This window comes from Nerophis lumbriciformis, linkage group LG17 (assembly GCF_033978685.3).
Source record: "Nerophis lumbriciformis linkage group LG17, RoL_Nlum_v2.1, whole genome shotgun sequence".
NCBI classification, from domain to species: domain Eukaryota; kingdom Metazoa; phylum Chordata; class Actinopteri; order Syngnathiformes; family Syngnathidae; genus Nerophis; species Nerophis lumbriciformis.
In genome coordinates this window covers 4,145,001-4,170,642 of record NC_084564.2, presented here as the reverse complement: position 1 = coordinate 4,170,642, position 25,642 = coordinate 4,145,001, and the positions used below count along the sequence as shown (strand labels likewise).

Below are 25,642 nucleotides of genomic sequence, written 5' to 3'. Positions count from 1 at the left end.
ACTTAAGTAAATGTACCTAAACTTTAGATGGACATTTTTATTTATTTTTTATATTAGTCGCACCGTACGCAGATATATTGTGTGAAATTAAGTTATTTATACATTAATTTGTAACACAGCAACGGTAAACTCTCCAATCAACCAAACAGACTCAATAACTCCACGGTGACGTTTTGGTGACTTTACTGAAGAATTTGTGAAACTGAAACAATACAAAAAGAATGCTCTTGTAAGTTAATAACACAAAGACTCGTAAACGTTAGCTAATGCTAACGACGCTCGCTTGATTACATTACGATAGCGCGTACAAGTATGCATAAAAACACTCCTACACACATCACGCATGGGACAGTTTAGTAAGTATTAGAGATGGGCGATAAGACCGGACTGCCGATATTATCGGCCGATAAATGCTTTAAAATGTAATATCGGAAATTATCGGTATCGGTTTCAAAAAGTAAAATGTATAACTTTTTAAAACGCCGTTGTACGGAGTGGTACACGAACCCTCCCCATTTTCCCGAGAGACTCCCGAATTTCAGTGTCCCTCCCGAAAGTCTCCCGGGGCAACCATTCTCCCGGATTTCTCCCGATTTCCACCCAGACAACGATATTGGAGGCGTGCCTTAAAGGCACTTCCTTTGCGTGCCGGCCCAATCACATAATATCTACGGCTTTTCACACACACACACAAGTGAATGCAAGCATACTTGGTCAACAGCCATACAGGTCACACTGAGGGTGGCCGTATAAACAACTTTAACACCTTTACAAATATGCGCCACACTGTGAACCCACACCAAACAAGAATGACGAACACATTTCGGGAGAACATTCGCACCGTAACACAACATAAACACAACAGAACAAATACCCAGAATCCCTTGTAGCACTAACTCTTCCGGGACGCTACAATATACACCCCGCCCACCTCAACCTCCTCATGCTCTCTCAGGGAGAGCATGTCCCAAATTCCAAGCTGCTACTTTGAGGCATGTTAAAAAAAAAAAAAATGCACTTTGTGACTTCAATAATAAATATGGCAGTGCCATGTTGGCATTTTTTTTCCATAACTTGAGTTGATTTATTTTGGAAAACCTTGTTACATTGTTTAATGCATCCAGCGGGGCATCACAACAAAATTAGGCATAATAATGTGTTAATTCCACCACTGTATATATCGGTATCGCTTGATATCGGAATTGGTAGTTAAGAGTTGGACAATATCGGCAAAAAAGCCATTATCGGACATCTAGTACAAACCCTGTTTCCATATGAGTTGGGAAATTGTGTTAAATGTAAATATAAACGGAATACAATGATTTGCAAATCCTTTTCAACCCATATTCAATTGAATGCACTACAAAAACAACATATTTGATGTTCAAACTCATAAACTTTATATTTTTTTGCAAATAATAATTAACTTAGAATTTCATGGCTGCAACACGTGCCAAAGTAGTTGGGAAAGGGCATGTTCACCACTGTGTTACATGGCCTTTCCTTTTAACAACACTCAGTAAACGTTTGGGAACTGAGGAGACACATTTTTGAAGCTTCTCAGGTGGAATTATTTCCCATTCTTGCTTGATGTACAGCTTAAGTTGTTCAACAGTCCGGGGGTCTCCGTTGTGCTATTTTAGGCTTCATAATGCGCCACACATTTTCAATGGGAGACAGGTCTGGACTACAGGCAGGCCAGTCTAGTACCCACACTCTTTTACTATGAAAAACGTTGATGTAACACGTGGCTTGGCATTGTCTTGCTGAAATAAGCAGGGGCGTCCATGAGAACGTTGCTTGGATGGCAACATATGTTGCTCCAAAACCTGATTGTACCTTTCAGTATTAATGGTGCCTTCACAGATGTGTAAGTTACCCATGTCTTGGGCACTAATACACCCCCATGCCATCACAGATGCTGGCTTTTCAACATTGCGCCTATAACAATCCGGATGGTTCTTTTCCTCTTTGGTCCGGAGGACACGACGTCCACAGTTTCCAAAAACAATTTGAAATGTGGACTCGTCAGACCACAGAACACTTTTCCACTTTGTATCAGTCCATCTTAGATGAGCTCAGGCCCAGCGAAGCCGACGGCGTTTCTGGGTGTTGTTGATAAACGGTTTTCGCCTTGCATAGGAAAGTTTTAACTTGCACTTACAGATGTAGCGACCAACTGTTGTTACTGATAGTGGGTTTCTGAAGTGTTCCTGAGCCCATGTGGTGATATCCTTTACACACTGATGTGGCTTGTTGATGCAGTACAGCCTGAGGGATGGAAGGTCACGGGCTTAGATGCTTACGTGCAGTGATTTCTCCAGATTCTCTGAACCCTTTGATGATATTACGGACCGTAGATGGTGAAATCCCTAAATTCCTTGCAATAGCTGGTTGAGAAAGGTTTTTCTTAAACTGTTCAACAATTTGCTCGCGCATTTGTTGACAAAGTGGTGACCCTCGCCCCATCCTTGTTTGTGAATGACTGAGCATTTCATGGAATCTACTTTTATACCCAATCATGGCACCCACCTGTTCCCAATTTGCCTGCTCACCTGTGGGATGTTCCAAATAAGTGTTTGATGAGCATTCCTCAACTTTATCAGTATTTATTGCCACCTTTCCCAACTTCTTTGTCACGTGTTGCTGGCATCAAATTCTAAAGTTAATGATTATTTGCAAAAAAAAAAAAATGTTTATGAGTTTGAACATCAAATATGTTGTCTTTGTAGCATATTCAACTGAATATGGGTTGAAAAGGATTTGCAAATCATTGTATTCCGTTTATATTTACATCTAACACAATTTCCCAACTCATATGGAAACGGGGTTTGTAAGTATGAATAGTTTTAGTCACTGCTCCCCTCACCTCCCAGGGGGTGTGATCAAGGGTGATGGGTCAAATGCAGAGAATAATTTCATTGCTACTTTAACTTTAACTTTTTGTATTGTAAAACTTACTATCATTGCTTGGAGTGATGAAGAATCCTTTTGAGTATAAACATGTGGAGGGGGGCGTGGCCTGCGGGCCTGCAGCGGGACGGGGTGTGCCAGGACCGGCCTCGAAGTCAGCGACAGGTGCGTAGATGGCCCAGGTGGGCCTTATTATCTAATCACCTGTCGCTCTATTTAAGCAGCAGCCGGGAGGAGAGACATTGTTGGAGCTGGCGTAAGAGCAAGAGCGTGCCTGTCGCAGACAAGAGATAATTGCTGGAAAGCAACCAACAGACTATATCGGAAAATAAAACGGTACTGAACTTGAACCGGGCTATAGTGATGGGTTGATGAGGCGTCATGAAGCGTTTCGACACATTGCAAAACTGTATTGATACTGTGTCGATACTGTGTCACTAAATACTGACATCTGCTGGACATTAAAAATCCCTACAGGCAACCTATGGACCGACTCAACTGACACTGATTTGATGCCCTAGTACAGGGGTCACCAACCTTTTTGAAACCAAAAACTACTTCTTGGGTACTGATTAATGCGAAGGGCTACCAGTTTGATACACACTTAAATAAATAAATATATTGTCATTTGTAAGTTACACGTAAGTGTGATTTAAACAAGAATAGCTAAATAAATACATTTATATATATAAAAAAAATGGGTATTTCTGTCTGTCATTCCGTCGTACATTTTTTTTTCCTTTTACGGAAGGTTTTTTGTAGAGAATAAATGATGAAAAAAACACTTAATTGAACGGTTTAAAAGAGGAGAAAACACGAAAAAAATTAAAATACAATTTTGAAACATAGTTTATCTTCAATTTCGACTCTTTAAAATTCAAAATTCAACCGACAAAAAGAAGAGAAAAACTAGCTAATTTGAATCTTTTTGAAAAAATAAAAAAAAGAATTTATGGAACATCATTAGTAATTTTTCCTGATTTAAGATACATTTTAGAATTTTGATGACATGTTTTGAATTGGTTAAAATCCAATCTGCACTTTGTTAGAATATTTAACAAATTGGACCAAGCTATATTTCTAACAAAGACAAATCAGTATTTCTTCTAGATTTTCCAGAATTTTTTTTTAAAAAGAAATTCAAAATAATTTGAAATAAGATTTAAATTTGATTCTACAGATTTTCTAGATTTGCCAGAATAATTTTTTTGAATTTTAATCATAGTAAGTTTGAAGAAATATTTCACAAATATTCTTCGTTGAAAAACCAGAAGCTAAAATATTTATTCTTTACAATAAAAAAAATTTACTTGAACATTGATTTAAATTGTCAGGAAAGACGAAGAAATTTAAAAGGTATATTTGTTTAAAAATCCTAAAATCATTTTTAAGGTTGTATTTTTTCTCTAAAATTGTATTTCTAAAAGTAATAAGAAGCAAAGTAAAAAAATAAATGAATTTATTTAAACAAGTGAAGACCCATCCATCCATCCATTTTCTACCGCTTATTCCAAGTGAAGACCAAGTCTTTAAAATATTTTCTTGGATTTTCAAATTCTATTTGAGTTTTGTCTCTTTTAGAATTAAAAAATGTCGAGCAAAGCGAGACCAGCTTGCTAGTAAATAAATACAATTAAAAAAAAAATAGAGGCAGCTCACTGGTAAGTGCTGCTCTTTGAGCTATTTTTAGAACAGGCCAGCGGGCGACTGATCTGGTCCTTACGGGCTACCTGGTGACCGCGGGCACCGCGTTGGTGACCCCTGCCCTAGTATATACAATAATATAAACCAAGTCATTGTATTTCATTTAGGATTATTTCATATCTTCATTTAAATAAAAATATATTTTTATCTTTTTTTAGATACAGTCAATAAATAATGTGAACATGTATCATAACATGGAAATCTAAGAGAACGTGTTGTGGATGATTGTGGACTGGGAATTTTTTTAATTTTATTTTTTTTATACATTTTTATATAAAAAAAAAAGTTTTTCCGACTTATTACATTTTAGACGATTTCTCTTCTTAGTTATTATTTCTCCGGCTGTAGAAAAGACCCGCTCACAGGGCACAGAGGAGGCGTCAGTGCGACACAGTTCGCGTATCGGTCACGTGACCAAAACAGCTCATGATCGGTCACGTGACTTTTCTAAAAGCGGTACGCGCACCGACACAGGGTTTCGCTCTATGAGCTCGACGCATGCGCCGATGCATCGGTGTTGCCGCACCCATCACTACCGGGCTATCATGTCGCTGCTTGGTGGTCCAAAAGAACCCACGGGGGGGGGTAACCTCCACAAAAAGCTATGGACGACTTAGAAGACGGAGCAGCAAATGTACTTCTGGCTCAAAGCTTTAAACCAGGGGTGCTCAAACGTTTTGCCTCCAAAGACCAAAGTGAACATTTGCCATTGTAAGCATACAGCAGCACCATAAGTGAGTTTAGCGCCATATATAAGGTAGTCTCTCACCTCACTTGGTTGTGTGATCTTGCAAGAGGTCAGTATGAATATGTATGTAACAAAACAACAAAACAAAATGGCGGGCCAAATTTGGGCACCCGTGCTCTAAACAGCGGAGCACTGCAGCACAAATCGTCCAAAAGATGGGGCCATAGCACAACCATGCTTGTATATGCTTGTTTTTTTTATTTGCATTGTGACTGTCAGCGAAGAAAAATCCATAAATTAGCCGGACCGTTTTATTCACCGCAGGGTTCAAAGCGTAGGAGAAAAGTAGCAGCTTGTAGTCTGGATTGATGGTACTCACCACTGTATTGCAGCTTGTTAACAACGTTGTGTTCTCTAGAAGGTGAACACAAGGTGATGTCTGGATCAGACACGCCCCCTTCCAACGCCCTCCACCATGTGACCACCGAGGAACCCCCGCCTGCGTCTGTGTCAGATCCGTTGGCGAGTGACGGCCGCCGGGACCAAGATGGCGACCTGCCAGGGGGGCGTGACCGGTGAGTGCTTTCAGAATCAGAATCAGCTTTATTGTCATTACGCAAGGTAACGAGATTGAGGCCATTCCATACAGTGCGATGTGTGCATGCTAGAAAAACAATGTGCAAATATATAAACATTTAAAAAATGTAGAAGTGCAATGAATATGGTGTGAAATGAATATATACATGAAAAAACAAAGCAAAAACAGGGTGGTTGGTGGAATGGGTTATTGCACCGAAGAGAAGGCAGTTATGAGGGACAATGGGGCAGTCCGTTCAGGATGGTTATGGCCCTGGGGAAGAAGCTGTTCTTTAGCCTGTTTGTTTTGGTTTTAATGCACCTGTAGCGCTTCCCAGAGGGCAGCAGGTGGAACAGGTCAGAGCCAGGGTGGGTGCTGTCTTTGATGATGGCACTGGCTCTGTTGAGGCAGCGGGAGGTGTAGATGTCCGTCAGAGAGGGGAGAGGGCGGCCGATGATCTTCTGAGCCGTCTTGACCACTCTTTGCAGCCTCTCCCTGTCTGCTGCAGTGCAGCTGCCGTACCATACCGTAATACAGTAGGTCAGCAGGCTCTCGATGGACGAGCGGTAGAAGGTCAGCAGCAGGGCAGGCTTCAGGTTGTACTTCCCGAGGACTCTAAGGAAGTGTAGCCGCTGCTGAGCCTTCTTGATGATTGATGTGGTGTTGACTGTCCAGGAGAAGTCATTAGAGATGTGGACTCCAAGGTACCTGAAGGTGTGGACCCTCTCTACACGCTCGCCGTTGATGTAGAGGGGGGCAGGGTCGGTGCTGCTCCTCCTGAAGTCGACGATGATCTCTCTGGTCTTGCTGGTGTTGAGAGCGAGGTTGTTCTCCGAAGACCAGGCCGTCAGCTTCAGGACCTCCTCTCTGTAGGCAGCCTCGTCACCCCTGGAGATGAGCCCGACCACTGTGGTATCGTCGGCGAACTTGACGGTAAGGTTGTCACTGTGGGCCGGACTGCAGTCATGGGTGTAAAGGCAGTAGAGGAGGGGGCTCAGCACACAGCCCTGTGGGGAGCCGATGCTCAGCGTGCGGGAGGATGAGAGGTGCGGGCCAAGTCTCACATTCTGGGGTCGGTCCGTTAGGAAGTCCCTTATCCAGGCGTTTGTGAGAGGGGGGAGGCCAAGAGTGTCCAGTTTATTGCAGAGTCTGTCCGGGATTATTGTATTGAAGGCAGAGCTATAGTCCACAGAGAGCATCCGGACGTAGCTCTGCTGCTGCTCCAGGTGGTTCAGAGCAGAGTGGAGAGCAACAGCGATGGCGTCCTCTGTGGACCTGTTCGCCCGGTATGCGAACTGGTGGGGGTCGAAGTCTGGAGGGATATGGTCCTTGATGTGCTGGAGAACAAGTCGCTCGAAGCACTTCATGATTACCGGAGTGAGGGCCACTGGTCGGTAATCATTCAGGCTGGTGATGGGAGACTTCTTCGGCACCGGGATTATTGTAGATGACTTCAGGCAGGATGGGATGACTGCCTGAGCCAGGGAGAGGTTGAAGATCCTGGTGAGGGGGGGAGCGAGCTGGTGGAGCTAGACCGGAAGACCATCCGGTTCTGACGTGGCCGTCTCACCTACAGGCTGGAGAGCCGCTGGCTGCTGTGGCACGCCTTCATGAAGGAACACGCCCACGTGGACGCTTGGCTGCGATTGGCCGAAGAGGCCGTGGGCTCCCAGAGCTGGACCCGGGTGACGTACGCGAGCGCTGAGGAGGAGCTGAGGAGGTTTGAGGTGAGGAGAACGACATCACCAAGCAGCAAAAATGTTCCACCCTCAACATCCTGGGCCTGGAGAGCAATTATGACTTGTAGAACCACGCAGAACTTTCCGTGTGTGTGTGTGATCACAGAGGCTGCGTTGCGAGGCGGGATCTCGGCTGGTGCAGCTGGACGGGATGACCCAGAGGAATCGAACGCTGACTCTGCTGTTTCAGGGCGCCATGCGGGCCCGTCTGCTGGCGGCGGCGAGGGAGTGCGGCCAGCGATGGGACGACGTCAACGTCCAGCTGGAGTCCGTCACGGGACGGCTGCAGGTCAGAACTTGTGCGCGGCGAGTCCCGACCTGAAGAACGAAACCGAAACCGACAAACTCTTCCAGAAGTTTGTGCGCCAGTGGGAGGAGTTTGAGACGGAGAGGGAGGAGCTCGCTTTCTGGTTGGCTGAGCTGGAAGTCCATCTCACACAGGTCCAGCAGCTGGCAGGGAACACCTGTGAGAAGCTCAAACAACTACAGGTGTGTGTTGGCGCTCACCATAACATGTTACGTCACAGGTGTCAAACTCAAGGCCCAGGGGTGCGCCACATTGTTTTATCTGGTGCTCCACATCGTTTTATCTGCTGCTCCACATCATTTTAAATTGCCCGCCACATCTTTTTATCTGCCACTCCACATCATTTATGTGGTGCTCCACATCGTTTTATATTGACCGCCACATCATTTTATCTGCCACTCCACATCGTTTTACCTGGTGCTCCACATCGTTTTATATTGCCCGCCACATCATTTTATATGGAGCGCCACATCCTTTTATATGGAGCGCCACATCATCTTATATTGCCCACCACATCATTTTATATGGCGCGCCACATCGTTTTATCTGGCCCGCCACACCGTTTTATCTGGTACGTCACATTTTATCTGGCCCGCCACGTCGTTTTATCTGGTGCTTCACATTTTATCTGGCCCGCCACATCGTTTTATCTGGTGCGTCACATTTTATCTGGCGCGTCGCATCATTTTATCTGGCCCGCCACATCGTTTTATCTGGTGCGTCACATTTTATCTGGCCCGCCACATCGTTTTATCTGGTGCTTCACATTTTACCTGGCCCGCCATATAATTTTATATGGCCCGCCACATCATTTTATATGACCCGCTACGTCGTTTTATCTGGTGCGTCACATTTTATCTGGCCCGCCACGTCATTTTATATTGCCCGCCACATCACTTTATCTGGCCCGCCACGTCGTTTTATCTGGTGCATCACATTTTACCTGGCCCGCCACGTCATTTTTTATTGGCCATTACATCATTTTATCTGGCCCGCCACGTCATTTTATATTGCCCGCCACATCGTTTTATCTGGTGCTTCACATTTTATCTGGCCCGCCATGTCATTTTATCTGGTGCATCACATTTTATCTGGCCCTCTACATAATTTTATATGGCCCGCTACGTCGTTTTATCTGGCCCGCCACATCATTTTATATGGCCCGCTATGTCGTTTTATCTGGTGCGTCACATTTTATCTGGCCCGCCATATCATTTTATATTGCCCGCCACATCACTTTATCTGGCCCGCCACATCGTTTTATCTGGTGCTTCACATATATCTGGCGCGTCACATTTTATCTGGCCCGCCACATCATTTTATATAGCCCGCCACATCATTTTATCTGGTGCGTCACATTTTATCTGGCCCGCCACATCATTTTATATTGGCCGCTACATCATTTTATCTGGCCCGCCACGTCGTTTTATCTGGTGCGTCACATTTTAACTGGCCCGCCACGCCGTTTTATCTGGTGCGTCACATTTTATCTGGCCCGCCACGTCGTTTTAGCTGGTACGTCACATTTTTTCTGGCCCGCTATGTCGTTTTATCTGGTGCTTCACATTTTATCTGGCGCGCCACATCATTTTATCTGGTGCGTCACATTTTATCTGGCCCGCCACGTCGTTTTAGCTGGTGCGTCACATTTTATCTGGCCCGCCACATCGTTTTATCTGGTGCGCCACATTTTATCTGGCCTGCCACATCGTTTTATCTGGTGCTTCACATTTTATCCGGCCCGCCACATCATTTTATATGGCCCGCTACGTCGTTTTATCTGGCCCGCCACATCATTTTATATGGCCCGCCACATCATTTTATCTGGTGCGTCACATTTTATCTGGCCCTCTACATCATTTTATATGACCCGCCACGTCGTTTTATCTGGTGCGTCACATTTTATCTGGCCCGCCATGTCATTTTATCTGGTGCGTCACATTTTATCTGGCCCTCTACGTCATTTTATATGGCCCTCCACGTCGTTTTGTCTGGTGTGTCACATTTTATCTGGCCCTCTACATCATTTTACATGGCCCGCCACGTCGTTTTAGTCACATTTTATCTGGTGCTTCACATTTTATCTGGCCCGCCATGTCATTTTATCTGGTGCGTCACATTTTATCTGGCCCTCTACATCATTTTATATGGCCTGCCACGTCGTTTTATCTGGTGCGTCACATTTTATCTGGCCCGCCACATCATTTTATATTGGCCGTTACATCATTTTATCTGGCCCGCCACGTCGTTTTATCTGGTGCGTCACATTTTATCTGGCCCGCCACGTCATTTTATATTGCCCGCCACATCGTTTTATCTGGTGCTTCACATTTTATCTGGCCCGCCATGTCATTTTATCTGGTGCATCACATTTTATCTGGCCCTCTACATCATTTTATATGGCCCGCTACGTCGTTTTATCTGGCCCGCCACATCATTTTATATGGCCCGCTATGTCGTTTTATCTGGTGCGTCACATTTTATCTGGCCCGCCATATCATTTTATATTGCCCGCCACATCACTTTATCTGGCCCGCCACATCGTTTTATCTGGTGCTTCACATATATCTGGCGCGTCACATTTTATCTGGCCCGCCACATCATTTTATATAGCCCGCCACATCATTTTATCTGGTGCGTCACATTTTATCTGGCCCGCCACATCATTTTATATTGGCCGCTACATCATTTTATCTGGCCCGCCACGTCGTTTTATCTGGTGCGTCACATTTTAACTGGCCCGCCACGCCGTTTTATCTGGTGCGTCACATTTTATCTGGCCCGCCACGTCGTTTTAGCTGGTACGTCACATTTTTTCTGGCCCGCTATGTCGTTTTATCTGGTGCTTCACATTTTATCTGGCGCGCCACATCATTTTATCTGGTGCGTCACATTTTATCTGGCCCGCCACGTCGTTTTAGCTGGTGCGTCACATTTTATCTGGCCCGCCACATCGTTTTATCTGGTGCGCCACATTTTATCTGGCCTGCCACATCGTTTTATCTGGTGCTTCACATTTTATCTGGCCCGCCACATCATTTTATATGGCCCGCTACGTCGTTTTATCTGGCCCGCCACATCATTTTATATGGCCCGCCACATCATTTTATCTGGTGCGTCACATTTTATCTGGCCCTCAACATCATTTTATATGACCCGCCACGTCGTTTTATCTGGTGCGTCACATTTTATCTGGCCCGCCATGTCATTTTATCTGGTGCGTCACATTTTATCTGGCCCTCTACGTCATTTTATATGGCCCTCCACGTCGTTTTGTCTGGTGTGTCACATTTTATCTGGCCCTCTACATCATTTTACATGGCCCGCCACGTCGTTTTAGTCACATTTTATCTGGTGCTTCACATTTTATCTGGCCCTCCATGTCATTTTATCTGGTGCGTCACATTTTATCTGGCCCTCTACATCATTTTATATGGCCCTCCACGTCGTCTTATCTGGTGTGTCACATTTTATCTGGCCTGCCACGTCGTTTTATCTGGTGCGTCACATTTTATCTGGCCCTCCATGTCATTTTATCTGGTGCGTCACATTTTATCTGGCCCTCTACATCATTTTATATGGCCCTCCACGTCGTCTTATCTGGTGTGTCACATTTTATCTGGCCCTCTACATCATTTTATATGGCCCGCCACGTCGTTTTATCTGGTGCGTCACATTTTATATGGCCCGCCACGTCATTTTATTTTGCGCGCCACTGCGTTTTATACGGCACTCCACATCGTATTATCTGGTGCGCTACATCGTTTTATATGGCCCGCTACATCATTTTATGTGGTGCGCCACATCAGAAGCCTGTAAATAATATGCATCAAAGCACTATACCGTTTCCTACTAAATGTATTCATTTTTTGTACATTTCGACAGAAAAAATACGTACAATTGCATAACTTTAAAATGTTAATATTATCTAAAGATGCAACAAATGTACTATAACACGTTACAAAATGTTATTTTATTTTGGTTGACGATTTTAAAAGCGAGTCATCCATCAAATTGTACGATGTAAAAATGACAATACAGTTTACAGTAAAACGGCGACCGAGCGACCACTTTTTACAGTAGTTTTTACGCCACATTACTGTAAATGTAAACAACAGTAGAGAAAAGGGTTGGGGAGGAGATCTTGCCCCAAGTGGAGGAGTTCAAGAACCTCGAGGTCTTGTTCACGAGTGAGGGAAGAGTGGATCGTGAGATCGGTGCGGTGTCTGCAGTGATGCGGACGCTGTATCGATCCGTTGTGGTGAAGAAGGAGCTGAGCCGGAAGGCAAAGCTCTCAATTTACTGGTCGATCTACATTCCCATCCTCACCTCACAGGGAAGACCCAGGACACGTTGGGAAGACTATGTCTCCCAGCTGGCCTGGGAACGCCTCGGGATCCCCCCGGGAGGAGCTGGGCGAAGTCTCTGTGGAGAGGCAAGTCTGGGCTGCTCTGCTTAGGCTGCTGCCCCCGTGACCCCACCTTGGATACGCGGAAGACTATGGTTGGATGGAAAAAGAGTGGTGTGCGTAAAAGAACAGTTTATACTCAAATGCGTCACATTTTATCTGGCCCGCCACGTCATTTTATATTGCCTGCCATCTCATTTTATCTGGCCCGCCACGTCGTTTTATCTGGCCCGTCACATTTTATTTGGCCCGCCACATCGTTTTATCTGGTGCGTCACATTTTAACTGGCTCTCCACATCATTTTATCTGGCCCGCCACGTCATTTTATATGGCCCGCTACGTTGTTTTATTTGGTGCGTCACATTTTATCTGGCCCGCCACGTCATTTTATATGGCCCGCTACGTTGTTTTATTTGGTGCGTCACATTTTATCTGGCCCGCCACGTCATTTTATATTGCCTGCCATCTCATTTTATCTGGCCCGCCACGTCGTTTTATCTGGTGCGTCACATTTTATCTGGCCCGTCATATCGTTTTATCTGGCCCGTCACATTTTATTTGGCCCGCCACATCGTTTTATCTGGTGCGTCACATTTTATCTGGCCCGTCATATCGTTTTATCTGGCCCGTCACATTTTATTTGGCCCGCCACATCGTTTTATCTGGTGCGTCACATTTTAACTGGCTCTCCACATCATTTTATCTGGCCCGCCACGTCATTTTATATGGCCCGCTACGTCGTTTTATTTGGTGCGTCACATTTTATCTGGCCCGCCACGTCATTTTATATGGCCCGCTACGTTGTTTTATTTGGTGCGTCACATTTTATCTGGCCCGCCACGTCATTTTATATTGCCTGCCATATAATTTTATCTGGCCCGCCACGTCGTTTTATCTGGTGCTTCACATTTTATCTGGCCCGCCATATCGTTTTATCTGGCCCGTCACATTTTATTTGGCCCGCCACATCGTTTTATCTGGTGCGTCACATTTTAACTGGCTCTCCACATCATTTTATATGGCCCGCTACGTTGTTTTATCTGGCCCGCCACATCATTTTATATGGCCCGCTACGTTGTTTTATTTGGTGCGTCACATTTTATCTGGCCCGCCACGTCATTTTATATTGCCCGCCACATCATTTTATCTGGCCCGCCACGTAGTTTTATCTGGTGCGTCACATTTTATCTGGCCTGCCACATCGTTTTATATTGCCCGCCACAAAAGAATGAAGTAAATCCTTGTAATAATATAATATAGATATGAAAGCCAGTTTGATGCCCCTGGTCTGGTCTACATAGTCCTTACAGCAGCTATCTGGCCCGCCACATCATTTTATATGGCCCGGGACATTGTTTTATCTGGTGCGTCACATTATATCTGGCCCGCCACGTCATTTTATATTGCCCGCCACATAATTTTATCTGGCCCGCCACGTCGTTTTATCTGGTGCGTCACATTTTATCTGGCCCGTCACATTTTATTTGGCCCGCCACATCGTTTTATCTGGTGCGTCACATTTTAACTGGCTCTCCACATCATTTTATATGGCCCGCTACGTTGTTTTATCTGGCCCGCCACGTCATTTTATATGGCCCGCTACGTTGTTTTATTTGGTGCGTCACATTTTATCTGGCCCGCCACGTCATTTTATATTGCCCGCCACATCATTTTATCTGGCCCGCCACGTAGTTTTATCTGGTGCGTCACATTTTACCTGGCCTGCCACTTCGTTTTATATTGCCCGCCACAAAAGAATGAAGTAAATCCTTGTAATAATATAATATAGATATGAAAGCCAGTTTGATGCCCCTGGTCTGGTCTACATAGTCCTTACAGCAGCTATCTGGCCCGCCACATCATTTTACATGGCCCGGGACATTGTTTTATCTGGTGCGTCACATTATATCTGGCCCGCCACGTCATTTTATATTGCCTGCCATATCATTTTATCTGGCCCGCCACGTCGTTTTATCTGGTGCGTCACATTTTACCTGGCCCGCCATGTCGTTTTATCTGGCCCCGTCACATTTTATTTGGCCCGCCACATCGTTTTATCTGGTGCGTCACATTTTAACTGGCTCTCCACATCATTTTATATGGCCCGCTACGTTGTTCTATCTGGCCCGCCACGTCATTTTATATGGCCCGCTACGTTGTTTTATTTGGTGCGTCACATTTTATCTGGCCCGCCACGTCATTTTATATTGCCCGCCACATCACTTTATCTGGCCCGCCACGTAGTTTTATCTGGTGCGTCACATTTTATCTGGCCTGCCACTTCGTTTTATATTGCCCGCCACAAAAGAATGAAGTAAATCCTTGTAATAATATAATATAGATATGAAAGCCAGTTTGATGCCCCTGGTCTGGTCTACATAGTCCTTACAGCAGCTATCTGGCCCGCCACATCATTTTACATGGCCCGGGACATCGTTTTATCTGGTGCGTCACATTATATCTGGCCCGCCACGTCATTTTATATTGCCCGCCACATAATTTTATCTGGCCCGCCACATCGTTTTATCTGGCCCGTCACATTTTATCTGGCCCGCCACGTCGTTTTATCTGACCCGTCACATTTTATTTGGCCCGCCACGTCGTTTTATCTGGTGCGTCACATTTGAACTGGCTCTCCACATCATTTTATATGGCCCGCTACGTTGTTTTATCTGGCCCGCCACGTCATTTTACATGGCCCGCTACGTTGTTTTATTTGGCGCGTCACATTTTATCTGGCCCGCCACGTCATTTTATATTGCCCGCCACATCATTTTATCTGGCCCGCCACGTAGTTTTATCTGGTGCGTCACATTTTATCTGGCCTGCCACTTCGTTTTATATTGCCCGCCACAAAAGAATGAAGTAAATCCTTGTAATAATATAATATAGATATGAAAGCCAGTTTGATGCCCCTGGTCTGGTCTACATAGTCCTTACAGCAGCTATCTGGCCCGCCACATCATTTTACATGGCCCCGGGACATTGTTTTATCTGGTGCGTCACATTATATCTGGCCCGCCACGTCATTTTATATTGCCCGCCACATAATTTTATCTGGCCCGCCACATCGTTTTATCTGGTCCGTCACATTTTATCTGGCCCGCCATATCGTTTTATCTGGACCGTCACATTTTATTAGGCCCGCCACATCGTTTTAGCTGGTGCGTCACATTTTAACTGGCTCTCCACATCATTTTATATGGCCCGCTACATTGTTTTATCTGGCCCGCCACGTCATTTTACATGGCCCGCTACGTTGTTTTATTTGGTGCGTCACATTTTACCTGGCCTGCCACGTCATTTTATATTGCCCGCCACATCATTTTATCTGGCCCGCCACGTAGTTTTATCTGGTGCGTCACATTTTATCTGGCCTGCCACTTCGTTTTATATTGCCCGCCACAAAAGAATGAAGTAAATCCTTGTAATAATATAATATAGATATGAAAGCCAGTTTGATGCCCCTGGTCTGGTCTACATAGTCCTTACAGCAGCTATCTGGCCCGCCACATCATTTTATATGGCCCGGGACATTGTTTTATCTGGTGCGTCACATTTTATCTTGCCCGCCACATCGTTTTATCTGGTGCGTCACATTTTATCTGGCCCGCCATGTCATTTTATCTGGCCCGTCACATTTTATTTGGCCCGCCACATCGTTTTATCTGGTGCGTCACATTTTAACTGGCTCTCCACATCATTTTATATGGCCCGCTACGTTGTTTTATCTGGTGCGTCACATTTTACCTGGCCTGCCACTTCGTTTTATATTGCCCGCCACAAAAGAATGAAGTAAATCCTTGTAATAATATAATATAGATATGAAAGCCAGTTTGATGCCCCTGGTCTGGTCTACATAGTCCTTACAGCAGCTATCTGGACCGCCACATCATTTTATATGGCCCGGGACATTGTTTTATTTGGTGCGTCACATTATATCTGGCCCGCCACGTCATTTTATATTGCCCGCCACATAATTTTATCTGGCCCGCCACGTCGTTTTATCTGGTGCGTCACATTTTATCTGGCCCGCCATGTCGTTTTAACTGGCCCGTCACATTTTATTTGGCCCGCCACATCGTTTTATCTGGTGCGTCACATTTTAACTGGCTCTCCACATCATTTTATATGGCCCGCTACGTTGTTTTATCTGGCCCACCACGTCATTTTATATGGCCCGCTACGTTGTTTTATTTGGTGCGTCACATTTTATCTGGCCCGCCACATCATTTTATATTGCCCGCCACATCATTTTAACTGGCCCGCCACGTAGTTTTATCTGGTGCGTCACATTTTATCTGGCCTGCCACGTCATTTTATATTGCCCGCCACATAATTTTATCTGGCCCGCCACATCGTTTTATCTGGTGCGTCACATTTTATCTGGCCCTCTACATCATTTTATATGGCCCGCCATGTCGTTTTATCTGGTGCGTCACATTTTATCTTGCCTGCCACATCGTTTTATATTGCCCGCCACATCATTTTATTTTGCGCGCCACTGCGTTTTATACGGCACTCCACATCGTATGATCTGGTGCGCTACATCGTTTTATATGGCCCGCCACATCATTTTATCTGGTGCGTCACATTTTATCTGGCCCGCCATATCATTTTATCTGGTGCGTCACATTTTATCTGGCCCTCTACATCATTTTATATGGTCCGCCACATCGTTTTATCTGGTGCGTCACATTTTATCTGGCCTGCCACGTCATTTTATATTGCTCGCCACTTTATATTTTGCGCGCCACTGCGTTTTATATGGCACTCTTCATCGTATTATCTGGTGCGCTACATCGTTTTATATGGAGCGCCACATCGTTTTATATGGAGCGCCACATCATTTTATATGGAGCGCCACATCATCTTATATTGCCCGCCACATCATTTTATATGGCGCGCCACATCGTTTTATCTGGCCTGCCACATCATTTTATCTGGTGCTTCACATTTAACTGGCCTGCCTCATCATTTTATATGGCGCGCCACATCGTTTTATCTGGCCCGCCATGTCCTTTTATCTGGTGCGTCACATTTTATCTGGCCCGCCACATCATTTTATCTGGCCCGCCACATCGTTTTATCTGGTGCGTCACATTTTAGCTGGCCCGCCACATCATTTTACCTGGCCCGCCACATCGTTTTATTTGGTGCGTCACATTTTATCTGGCCCGCCACGTCATTTTATATTGCCTGCCACAACATTTTATCTGGTGCGTCACATTTTATCTGGCCTGCCACGTCATTTTATATTGCCCGCCACATCATTTTATCTGGCCTGCCACGTAGTTTTATCTGGTGCGTCACATTTTATCTGGCCCTCTACATCATTTTATATGGCCCGCCACGTCGTCTTATCTGGTGCGTCACATTTTATCTGGCCTGCCACTTCGTTTTATATTGCCCGCCACAAAAGAATGAAGTAAATCCTTGTAATAATATAATATAGATGTAGAATGAAAGCCAGTTTGATGCCCCTGGTCTGGTCTACATAGTCCTTACAGCAGCGCCTGTGCGTGAACTCCGGGCGGGTCAACAGCCTGCTGGAGCGCGGCGAGGCGCTCATCCAACTGGGCGAGCCCTGTGACGCGCAGCGTGTGGAGCGCCACCTGCTGGACCTGCTGAGGAGCTGCAGTCACGTGTACGACGACATCGGACGCACGCACACCCGGCTGCTCAGCATGAGACTGGTGTGCACTCAGTCACCACACGCTCGTGTGTGCGTTTGTGCGTCTTTATCACGCTCGTCTTCCTCCTCCAGGTGTTTGAGGATGACATCATGCTGACTCCGCCTCCAGATTCCGGCTGTCCGTCAGAGACCCTGCTGGAGGGGGACCTGCCAGGCGGTCCTAAAGGTGACTCGGTGGCGGTTGTCGGCGTCCACCGCCTCAAACGTCTCACTACGTCATCTTGCCCGCTCAGGTCTCCGTCCTTCCCATGAGCACCTGGGACTGGAGTGGGACCCCTCGGTGGATGTCGGACGGTCCGTGTCCTGCAGCGGCGACTCCTGCTACTTCAGCTCCAGCACAGGTGGGAGGCGCCAGGATGGGGAGATGACGTCGTTGGTCACTTCCTGCTTGACGAGGCGGAGCTACATCGGCTCCCTCAGCTCCGACTCCAGCGATGACGCGGTCAACCAGGAGGCGGAGCCGGTGAGTCACATGGACACGTGCCGGCTGGGAGGTGCTCAGAGACGCGGTCTCGTCTTTGACTCGCAGGACTGGGACGCCTCTCCGCCGCGTCGCAGCGGGAAGGCCGCTGCTCGCCATCCCTTGAGCTACTTGGCGACGTCCACGCCGGAAGAGAAGAATGGCGCGTCCGTCGGCTTTGACGGCCGCGTGAGGGCGTGGCTCGGAGGCCAGAGCCCCGCCCCTCTTTCCTGCTGCAAAGCTGTGCAGACTGATGGACAGGTGGGTTGCATCATCACCACCAGCCAATCAGCTTCTTTGTAAATGTACCTTTGATTGGTGGGCGGAGCCTCCTAGCCCCCCTGATGACGATGATGAATGTTGTCACAGTTCAGTGCCGCCAACAAACTGGACCCTCTGCTTCCCGGCGTCGCCGACAGTCCAAGTTGCCACGACAACAACGCCCGTGTCCCGGACCCCTGGCCGGATTGGACGAGGGAGTCACAGGTGAGTCCATTCAGTGATGATGTCATCATCAGTCAAAACAAACAGGAAGTGTTGTTGTTTCAGACTAAAAGTGAAGAAGAGGAGGAAAAGGTGTCGCGTTTTGATGAAGCCGCGTGTCTTCTTCCCAAACAAAGGTGACACACACACACACACACACACACACACACACACACACACACACTTCTGTTATCCACGTACTTGCCAACCTTGAGACCTCCGATTTCGGGAGGTGGGGGGTGGGGGCGTGGTCGGGGGTGGGCGGGGCGTGGTTGGGGGCGTGGTTAAGAGGGGAGGAGTATATTGACAGCTAGAATTCACCAAGTCAAGTATTTCATACATATATATATATATATATATATATATATATATATATATATATATATTAGAGATGCGCGGATAGGCAATTATTTCATCCGCAACCGCATCAGAAAGTCGTCAACCATCCACCCGATGTAACATTTGATCAGAACCGCACCCGCCCGCACCCGCCCGTTGTTATATATCTAATATGGACGATGCAAGGCATTAGTGAGGTTATAAAGCTTTTGCCTGTTAAAGAAAGGAGACTGATCCAATGCAGCACAGACATTCGCGTGCCACGCTGTCACGGCCCAGACGCACACCAGTGCGCAATCATATGGGAGCCGCGCTGAGCGCACCTCCAAGCGCGTCTCGCTGCCGGCGACGGCCGGGTATGGGCCCGACGCTCCAGCGCCATCCATTTTCAGGGCTAGTTGATTCGGCAGGTAAATGATAAATGATAAATGGGTTGTACTTGTATAGCGCTTTTCTACCTTCAAGGTACTCAAAGCGCTTTGACACTACTTCCACATTTACCCATTCACACACACATTCACACACTGATGGAGGGAGCTGCCATGCAAGGCGCTAACCAGCACCCATCAGGAGCAAGGGTGAAGTGTCTTGCTCAGGACACAACGGACATGACGAGGTTGGTACTAGGTGGGGATTGAACCAGGGACCCTCGGGTCGCACACGGCCATTCTTCCACTGCGCCACGCCGTCCTATATATTTCCCAATTGGTTTAACTGCCACCCGCCTGAATCTATTTCAAATCTAATTTTTTTTTATTTCAACCGCCCGACCCGACCCGCGGATAAAATCTAATTTTTTTAAATTTCATCCGCCCGATCCGCGGATAATCCGCGGACTCCGCGGTTGTGCCCGCAAACCGCGCATCTCTAGTTTGTTGTTGTTTTTTTTAAACTATTTGCATGATAGACGCTAGCGAAGAAAAATCTACAACTGAGCCGCACCGTTGTGTAAGGCGCAGGGTTCAAAGTGTAGGGAAAAAAAGTGGAATTTACAGTATGTAATATTAATAATAATAATAATGGATTATTGATTGGCAACACTAAATTGGCCCTAGTGTGTGAGTGTGAATGTTGTCTGTCTATCTGTGTTGGCCCTGCGATGAGGTGGCGACTTGTCCAGGGTGTACCCCGCCTTCCGCCCGATTGTAGCTGAGATAGGCTCCAGCGACCCCGAAGGGAATAAGCGGTAGGAAATGGATGGATGGGATAATGGATTAGATTTGATATCGCGCTTTTTCTATTGTTAGATACTCAAAGCGCTCACAGAGAAGTGGGAACCCATCATTCATTCACACCTGGTGGTGGTAAGCTACATTTGTAGCCACAGCTAGACTGACGGAAGCGAGGCTACCAGTTTGCGCCTTACGGCCCCTCCGACCACCACCTACCATTCATTCACCAGTGTGAGTGGCACCGGGGGCAAGGGTGAAGTGTCCTGCCCAAGGACACAACGGCAGCGATTTGGATGTGAAGAGGCGGGGAGCGAACCTGCAACCCTCAGGTTTCTGGCACGGCTGCTCTACCCACTACGCCATACCGCCCCATATTTACAGCATTTTGCTCATTTTCACTTTATTTCCTTCCCAGAGCGCATAGCAACAAGCGCTACTTCTGAAGAGAGCACTTTCTGTTTGCTAAATGTTTGAAATAAAAACATAAAAAACGCTGACTTACAAAGTTTGCTAAGATGGCGACGGACGGGATGGCTGTATCTTTCAGCACTTGTGCTCTCCTCGAGCTCCTCGATTTCGAATGAACCTCACTCCTCTCATGAAAAATGCTTCCTAGCGATGTTGCGTCCCATTTGTTGTATCGCGCGTGTGTCAAGGTCGACCAATAAACACAACAGAACAAATAATAGGCTATGCAACAGCCATACAGGTCACACTGAGGGTGGCCGTATAAACAACTCTAACACTGTTACAAATATGCGCCACACTGTGAACCCACACCAAACAAGAATGACAAACACATTTCGGGAGAACATCCGCACCGTAACACAACATAAACACAACAGAACAAATACCCAGAACCCCTTGCAGCACACTGCAAAAAGTCAGTGTTCAAAAACAAGAAAAAAAATAATACAAAAAGAGGGGTATTTTATTTGAACTAAGCACAATTATCTGCCAATAGAACAAGAAAATTCGGCTTGTCGAGAATACAAAAATACCTTAAAATAAGTATATTCTCACTAATAACAAGTGCAACCAGGTGAGGCGCGTGATTTATAAAGCTAGCCTTAACTTAGAAGCAGCCCAAGCCCCTTTTTTTGTTTTTACGGGCTGCAACCAATGTTTTGAGCAGCTCAAGCTAGCGAGGAGCAGTGTGAAGAAGGCGACGTGTCACACGCCAGAAAAGTAGTTCCTCTGCGTTAGCTCATACAACAATGGTTAATATGTACACACAGCAAGTGTTAGCAGTTTTTTTTCAAAGCGCTTTATAGGCAAAACGGTGAATCTCCATTGTTAGCTGCCTTTTACTAGCCGTCCATCCATCCATCTTCTTCCGCTTATCCGAGGTCGGGTCGCGGGGGCAGCAGCTTAAGCAGGGAAGCCCAGACTTCCCTCTCCCCAGCCACTTCGTCCAGCTCCTCCCGGGGGATCCCGAGGCGTTCCCAGGCCAGCCGGGAGAGATAGAGTCTTCCCAACGTGTCCTGGGTCTTCCCCGTGGCCTCCTATCGGTCGGACGTGCCCGAAACACCTTCCTAGGGAGGCGTTCGGGTGGCATCCTGACCAGATGCCCGAACCACCTCATCTGGCTCCTCTCCATGTGGAGGAGCAGCGGCTTTACTTTGAGCTCCCCCCGGATGACAGCTTCTCACCCTATCTCTAAGGGAGAGCCCCGCCACTCGGCGAAGGAAACTCATTTGGGCCGCTTGTACCCGTGATCTTGTCCTTTCGGTCATGACCCAAAGCTCATGACCATAGGTGAGGATGGGAACGTAGATCGACCGGTAAATCGAGAGCTTTGCCTTCCGGCTCAGCTCCTTCTTCACCACAACGGATCGATACAGCGTCCGCATTACTGAAGACGCCGCACCGATCCGCCTGTCGATCTCACGATCCACTCTTCCCCCACTCGTGAACAAGACTCCGAGGTACTTGAACTCCTCCACTTGCGGCAAGATCTCCTCCCCAACCCGGAGATGGCACTCCACCCTTTTCCGGGAGAGAACCATGGACTCGGACTTGGAGGTGCTGATTCCCATCCCAGTCGCTTCACACTCGGCTGCGAACCGATCCAGTGAGAGCTGAAGATCTTGGCCGGAGGAAGCCATCAGGACCACATCATCTGCAAATAGCAGTGACCTAATCCTGCAGCCACCAAACCAGATCCCCTCAACGCCTTGACTGCGCCTAGAAATTCTGTCCATAAAGGTTATGAACAGAATGGGTGACAAAGGGCAGCCTTGGCGGAGTCCAACCCTCACTGGAAACGTGTCCGACTTACTGCCGGCAATGCGGACCAAGCTCTGACACTGATTATACAGGGAGCGGACTGCCACAATAAGACAGTCCGTTACCCCATACTCTCTGAGCACTCCCCACAGGACTTCCCGGGGCACACGGTCGAATGCCTTCTCCAGGTCCACAAAGCACATGTAGACTGGTTGGGCAAACTCCCATGCACCCTCAAGGACCCTGCCCAGAGTATAGAGCTGGTCCACAGTTCCACGACCAGGACGAAAACCACACTGTTCCTCCTGAATCCGAGGTTCGACTATCCGGCGTAACCTCCTCTCCAGTACACCTGAATAGACCTTACCGGGAAGGCTGAGGAGTGTGATCCCACGATAGTTAGAACACACCCTCCGGTTCCCCTTAAAGAGAGGAACCACCACCCCGGTCTGCCAATCCAGAGGTACCGCCCCCGATGTCCACGCGATGTTGCTGTGTCTTGTCAACCAAGACAGCCCCACAACATCCAGAGCCTTAAGGAACTCCGGGCGGATCTCATCCACCCCCGGGGCCTTGCCACCGAGGAGCTTTTTAACTACCTCGGCAACCTCAGCCCCAGAAATAGGAGAGCCCACCACAGATTCCCCAGGCCCTGCTTCCTCATAGGAAGACGTGCTGGTAGGATTGAGGAGGTCTTCGAAGTATTCCCTCCACCGATCCACAACATCCGCAGTCGAGGTCAGCAGAGCACCATCCCCACCATACACGGTGTTGACACTGCACTGCTTCCCCTTCCTGAGGCGGCAGATGGGGGTCCAGAATTGCTTCGAAGCCGTCCGGAAGTCTTTTTCCATGGCCTCCCCTAACTCCTCCCATGTCCGAGTTTTTGCCTCCGCGACCGCTGAAGCCGCACACCTCTTACTAGCCGTTTTTTTTACTATTTAGGATGCACAAAAAAGAGAAAGACATGTTATTATTTCACATAGGGATGATGGGGGGGAACAAATACCCCCAAAAAGTGCAGTTTTTTTTAAAGCCAACATTTCTGATGGGCTTTAACGCAGTACCGCCCCCCGTGGTTTCTGCCAGTACTGCGGCGTCTGCTATGTTTCCACCAGCTAGTGATGAGAAGAATGCTTGCAGATATAAACGAGCCTTTATAAGAATGTTTAGACGGTCACTAATTTGCCGGATGCTTGCGGAAGCGCGCAGAAGAACAGAACGCACACTGTGACGCCAAACAAACGCGTCTTTGATGGTGTGTGTGTGTGTGTGTGTGTGTTCTTGTATTTCTACCCTTCTTGAGACATCAACAAGTAAAAGTACCTTCCATATGAGGACCGTTGAACAAGTTAGGACCGAAATCATGGTCCCAATACGGAAAACCATTGCATCTAATAGAAAGCCAAATACTAGAGTCCGTGAACATTGCTCCAAAGTCAGGATTTTTGGTTGATTTAAAGTGCACACAAAAGTAAACATTTACAGGCGCGAAGGCAGCAATATATGATAAAACAAGACGGCAGCTAAAGAAGGACCCCGAAAAAACCTGCCATGTGGACATCTGATTTTACGACTTCCGGTGCTGACGTAAGACAACCCACATGTGACCGTAGGACAGTGGTTCTCAAACTTTTTTTGTCATCCCCCACTTTGGACAAGGGGGAGTTTTCAAGCCCCACCTGCCCCCATCGCCCCAACAGAGTGCTAATGCCAAGCTTTAACATTTTCAAATTTATTGAACATCAAGTTGTATACATTCAAACTCAATAACATAAAATAACAACAAGTTCAATAATAAATAAAATAACTGTGCAGCTGTGGTATAACTTGCATCAAGTTCAATAATAAATAAAATAACTTCCATCAAGTTTAATAATAAATAAAACAAAAGTGTTATAACTTGCATCAAGTTCAATAATAAATCAAAAAAAGTGTTATAACTTGCATCACGTTCAATAATAAATCAAAAAAAGTGTTATAACTTGCATCACGTTCAATAATAAATCAAAAAAAGTGTTATAACTTGCATCAAGTTCAATAATAAATCAAATAAAAGTGTTATAACTTGCATCAAGTTCAATAATAAATCAAAAAAAGTGTTATAACTTACATCAAGTTCAATAATAAATCAAAAAAAGTGTTATAACTTGCATCAAGTTCAATAATAAATCAAATAAGTGTTATAACTTGCATCAAGTTCAATAATAAATCAAATAACTTGCATCAAGTTCAATAATAAATCAAAAAAAGTGTTACAACTTGCATCAAGTTCAATAATAAATCAAAAAAGTGTTATAACTTGCATCAAGTTCAATAATAAATCAAAAAAAGTGTTATAACTTGCATCAAGTGCAATAATAAATCAAAAAAAGTGTTATAACTAACATCAAGTTCAATAATAAATAAAACAAAAGTGTTATAACTTGCATCAAGTTCAATAATAAATCAAAAATGTGTTATAACTTCAATAATAAATCAAATAAAAGTGTTAGAACTTGCATCAAGTTCAATAATAAATAAAATAAAAGTGCCACTTTGCAATCTCTGCAAAAAAAAAAAGGAGGATCTATGCATTTGGCAAGACAGGGCAAGTGACAGCACTTTCCCCCAGGAGAGCCACCTTGCTTCACTGTGAAACAGCACGGCTGTATGATCAGCTCCCATTTCCTCACACAGTGCAGAGAACAGTCGCACTTTCAGTGGTCGTGTTTTGATCAAATTTACCGCGCTCACAACATCTGTTAAAACCTCATTGAGTTCGGGGCTGAGCTGCCTTGACGCGAGTGCTTCCCGGTGAATGACACAGTGTGTGCCCGTCACATTTTTGTTTCTCTGCAGGCGCTGGCTCTGGCTCGACGACCTTTGAGGTGCGAGTCACAAATGTATATATTTGTGTAATTGTGATCCACACATTAGCCTGCTAC

General features: G+C 46.2%; 1 protein-coding gene across 1 annotated transcript in view; it reads left to right on the top strand.

Annotated features, from left to right (window-relative positions):
• LOC133614376 (nesprin-2) overlaps positions 1 to 25,642 on the top strand; it is a 47,608-nt gene that overhangs the window by 16,341 nt on the left and 5,625 nt on the right. Inside the window, exons 2-11 of the mRNA XM_061972276.1 lie at positions 5,727 to 5,880; positions 7,459 to 7,609; positions 7,728 to 7,910; positions 7,976 to 8,110; positions 17,839 to 18,033; positions 18,105 to 18,198; positions 18,266 to 18,495; positions 18,562 to 18,753; positions 18,862 to 18,978; positions 19,042 to 19,112. Coding sequence (XP_061828260.1) covers positions 5,741 to 5,880; positions 7,459 to 7,609; positions 7,728 to 7,910; positions 7,976 to 8,110; positions 17,839 to 18,033; positions 18,105 to 18,198; positions 18,266 to 18,495; positions 18,562 to 18,753; positions 18,862 to 18,978; positions 19,042 to 19,112 — 1,508 coding nt within the window. The 5' untranslated portion in view covers positions 5,727 to 5,740. The remainder of the gene's footprint in view (positions 1 to 5,726; positions 5,881 to 7,458; positions 7,610 to 7,727; positions 7,911 to 7,975; positions 8,111 to 17,838; positions 18,034 to 18,104; positions 18,199 to 18,265; positions 18,496 to 18,561; positions 18,754 to 18,861; positions 18,979 to 19,041; positions 19,113 to 25,642) is intronic.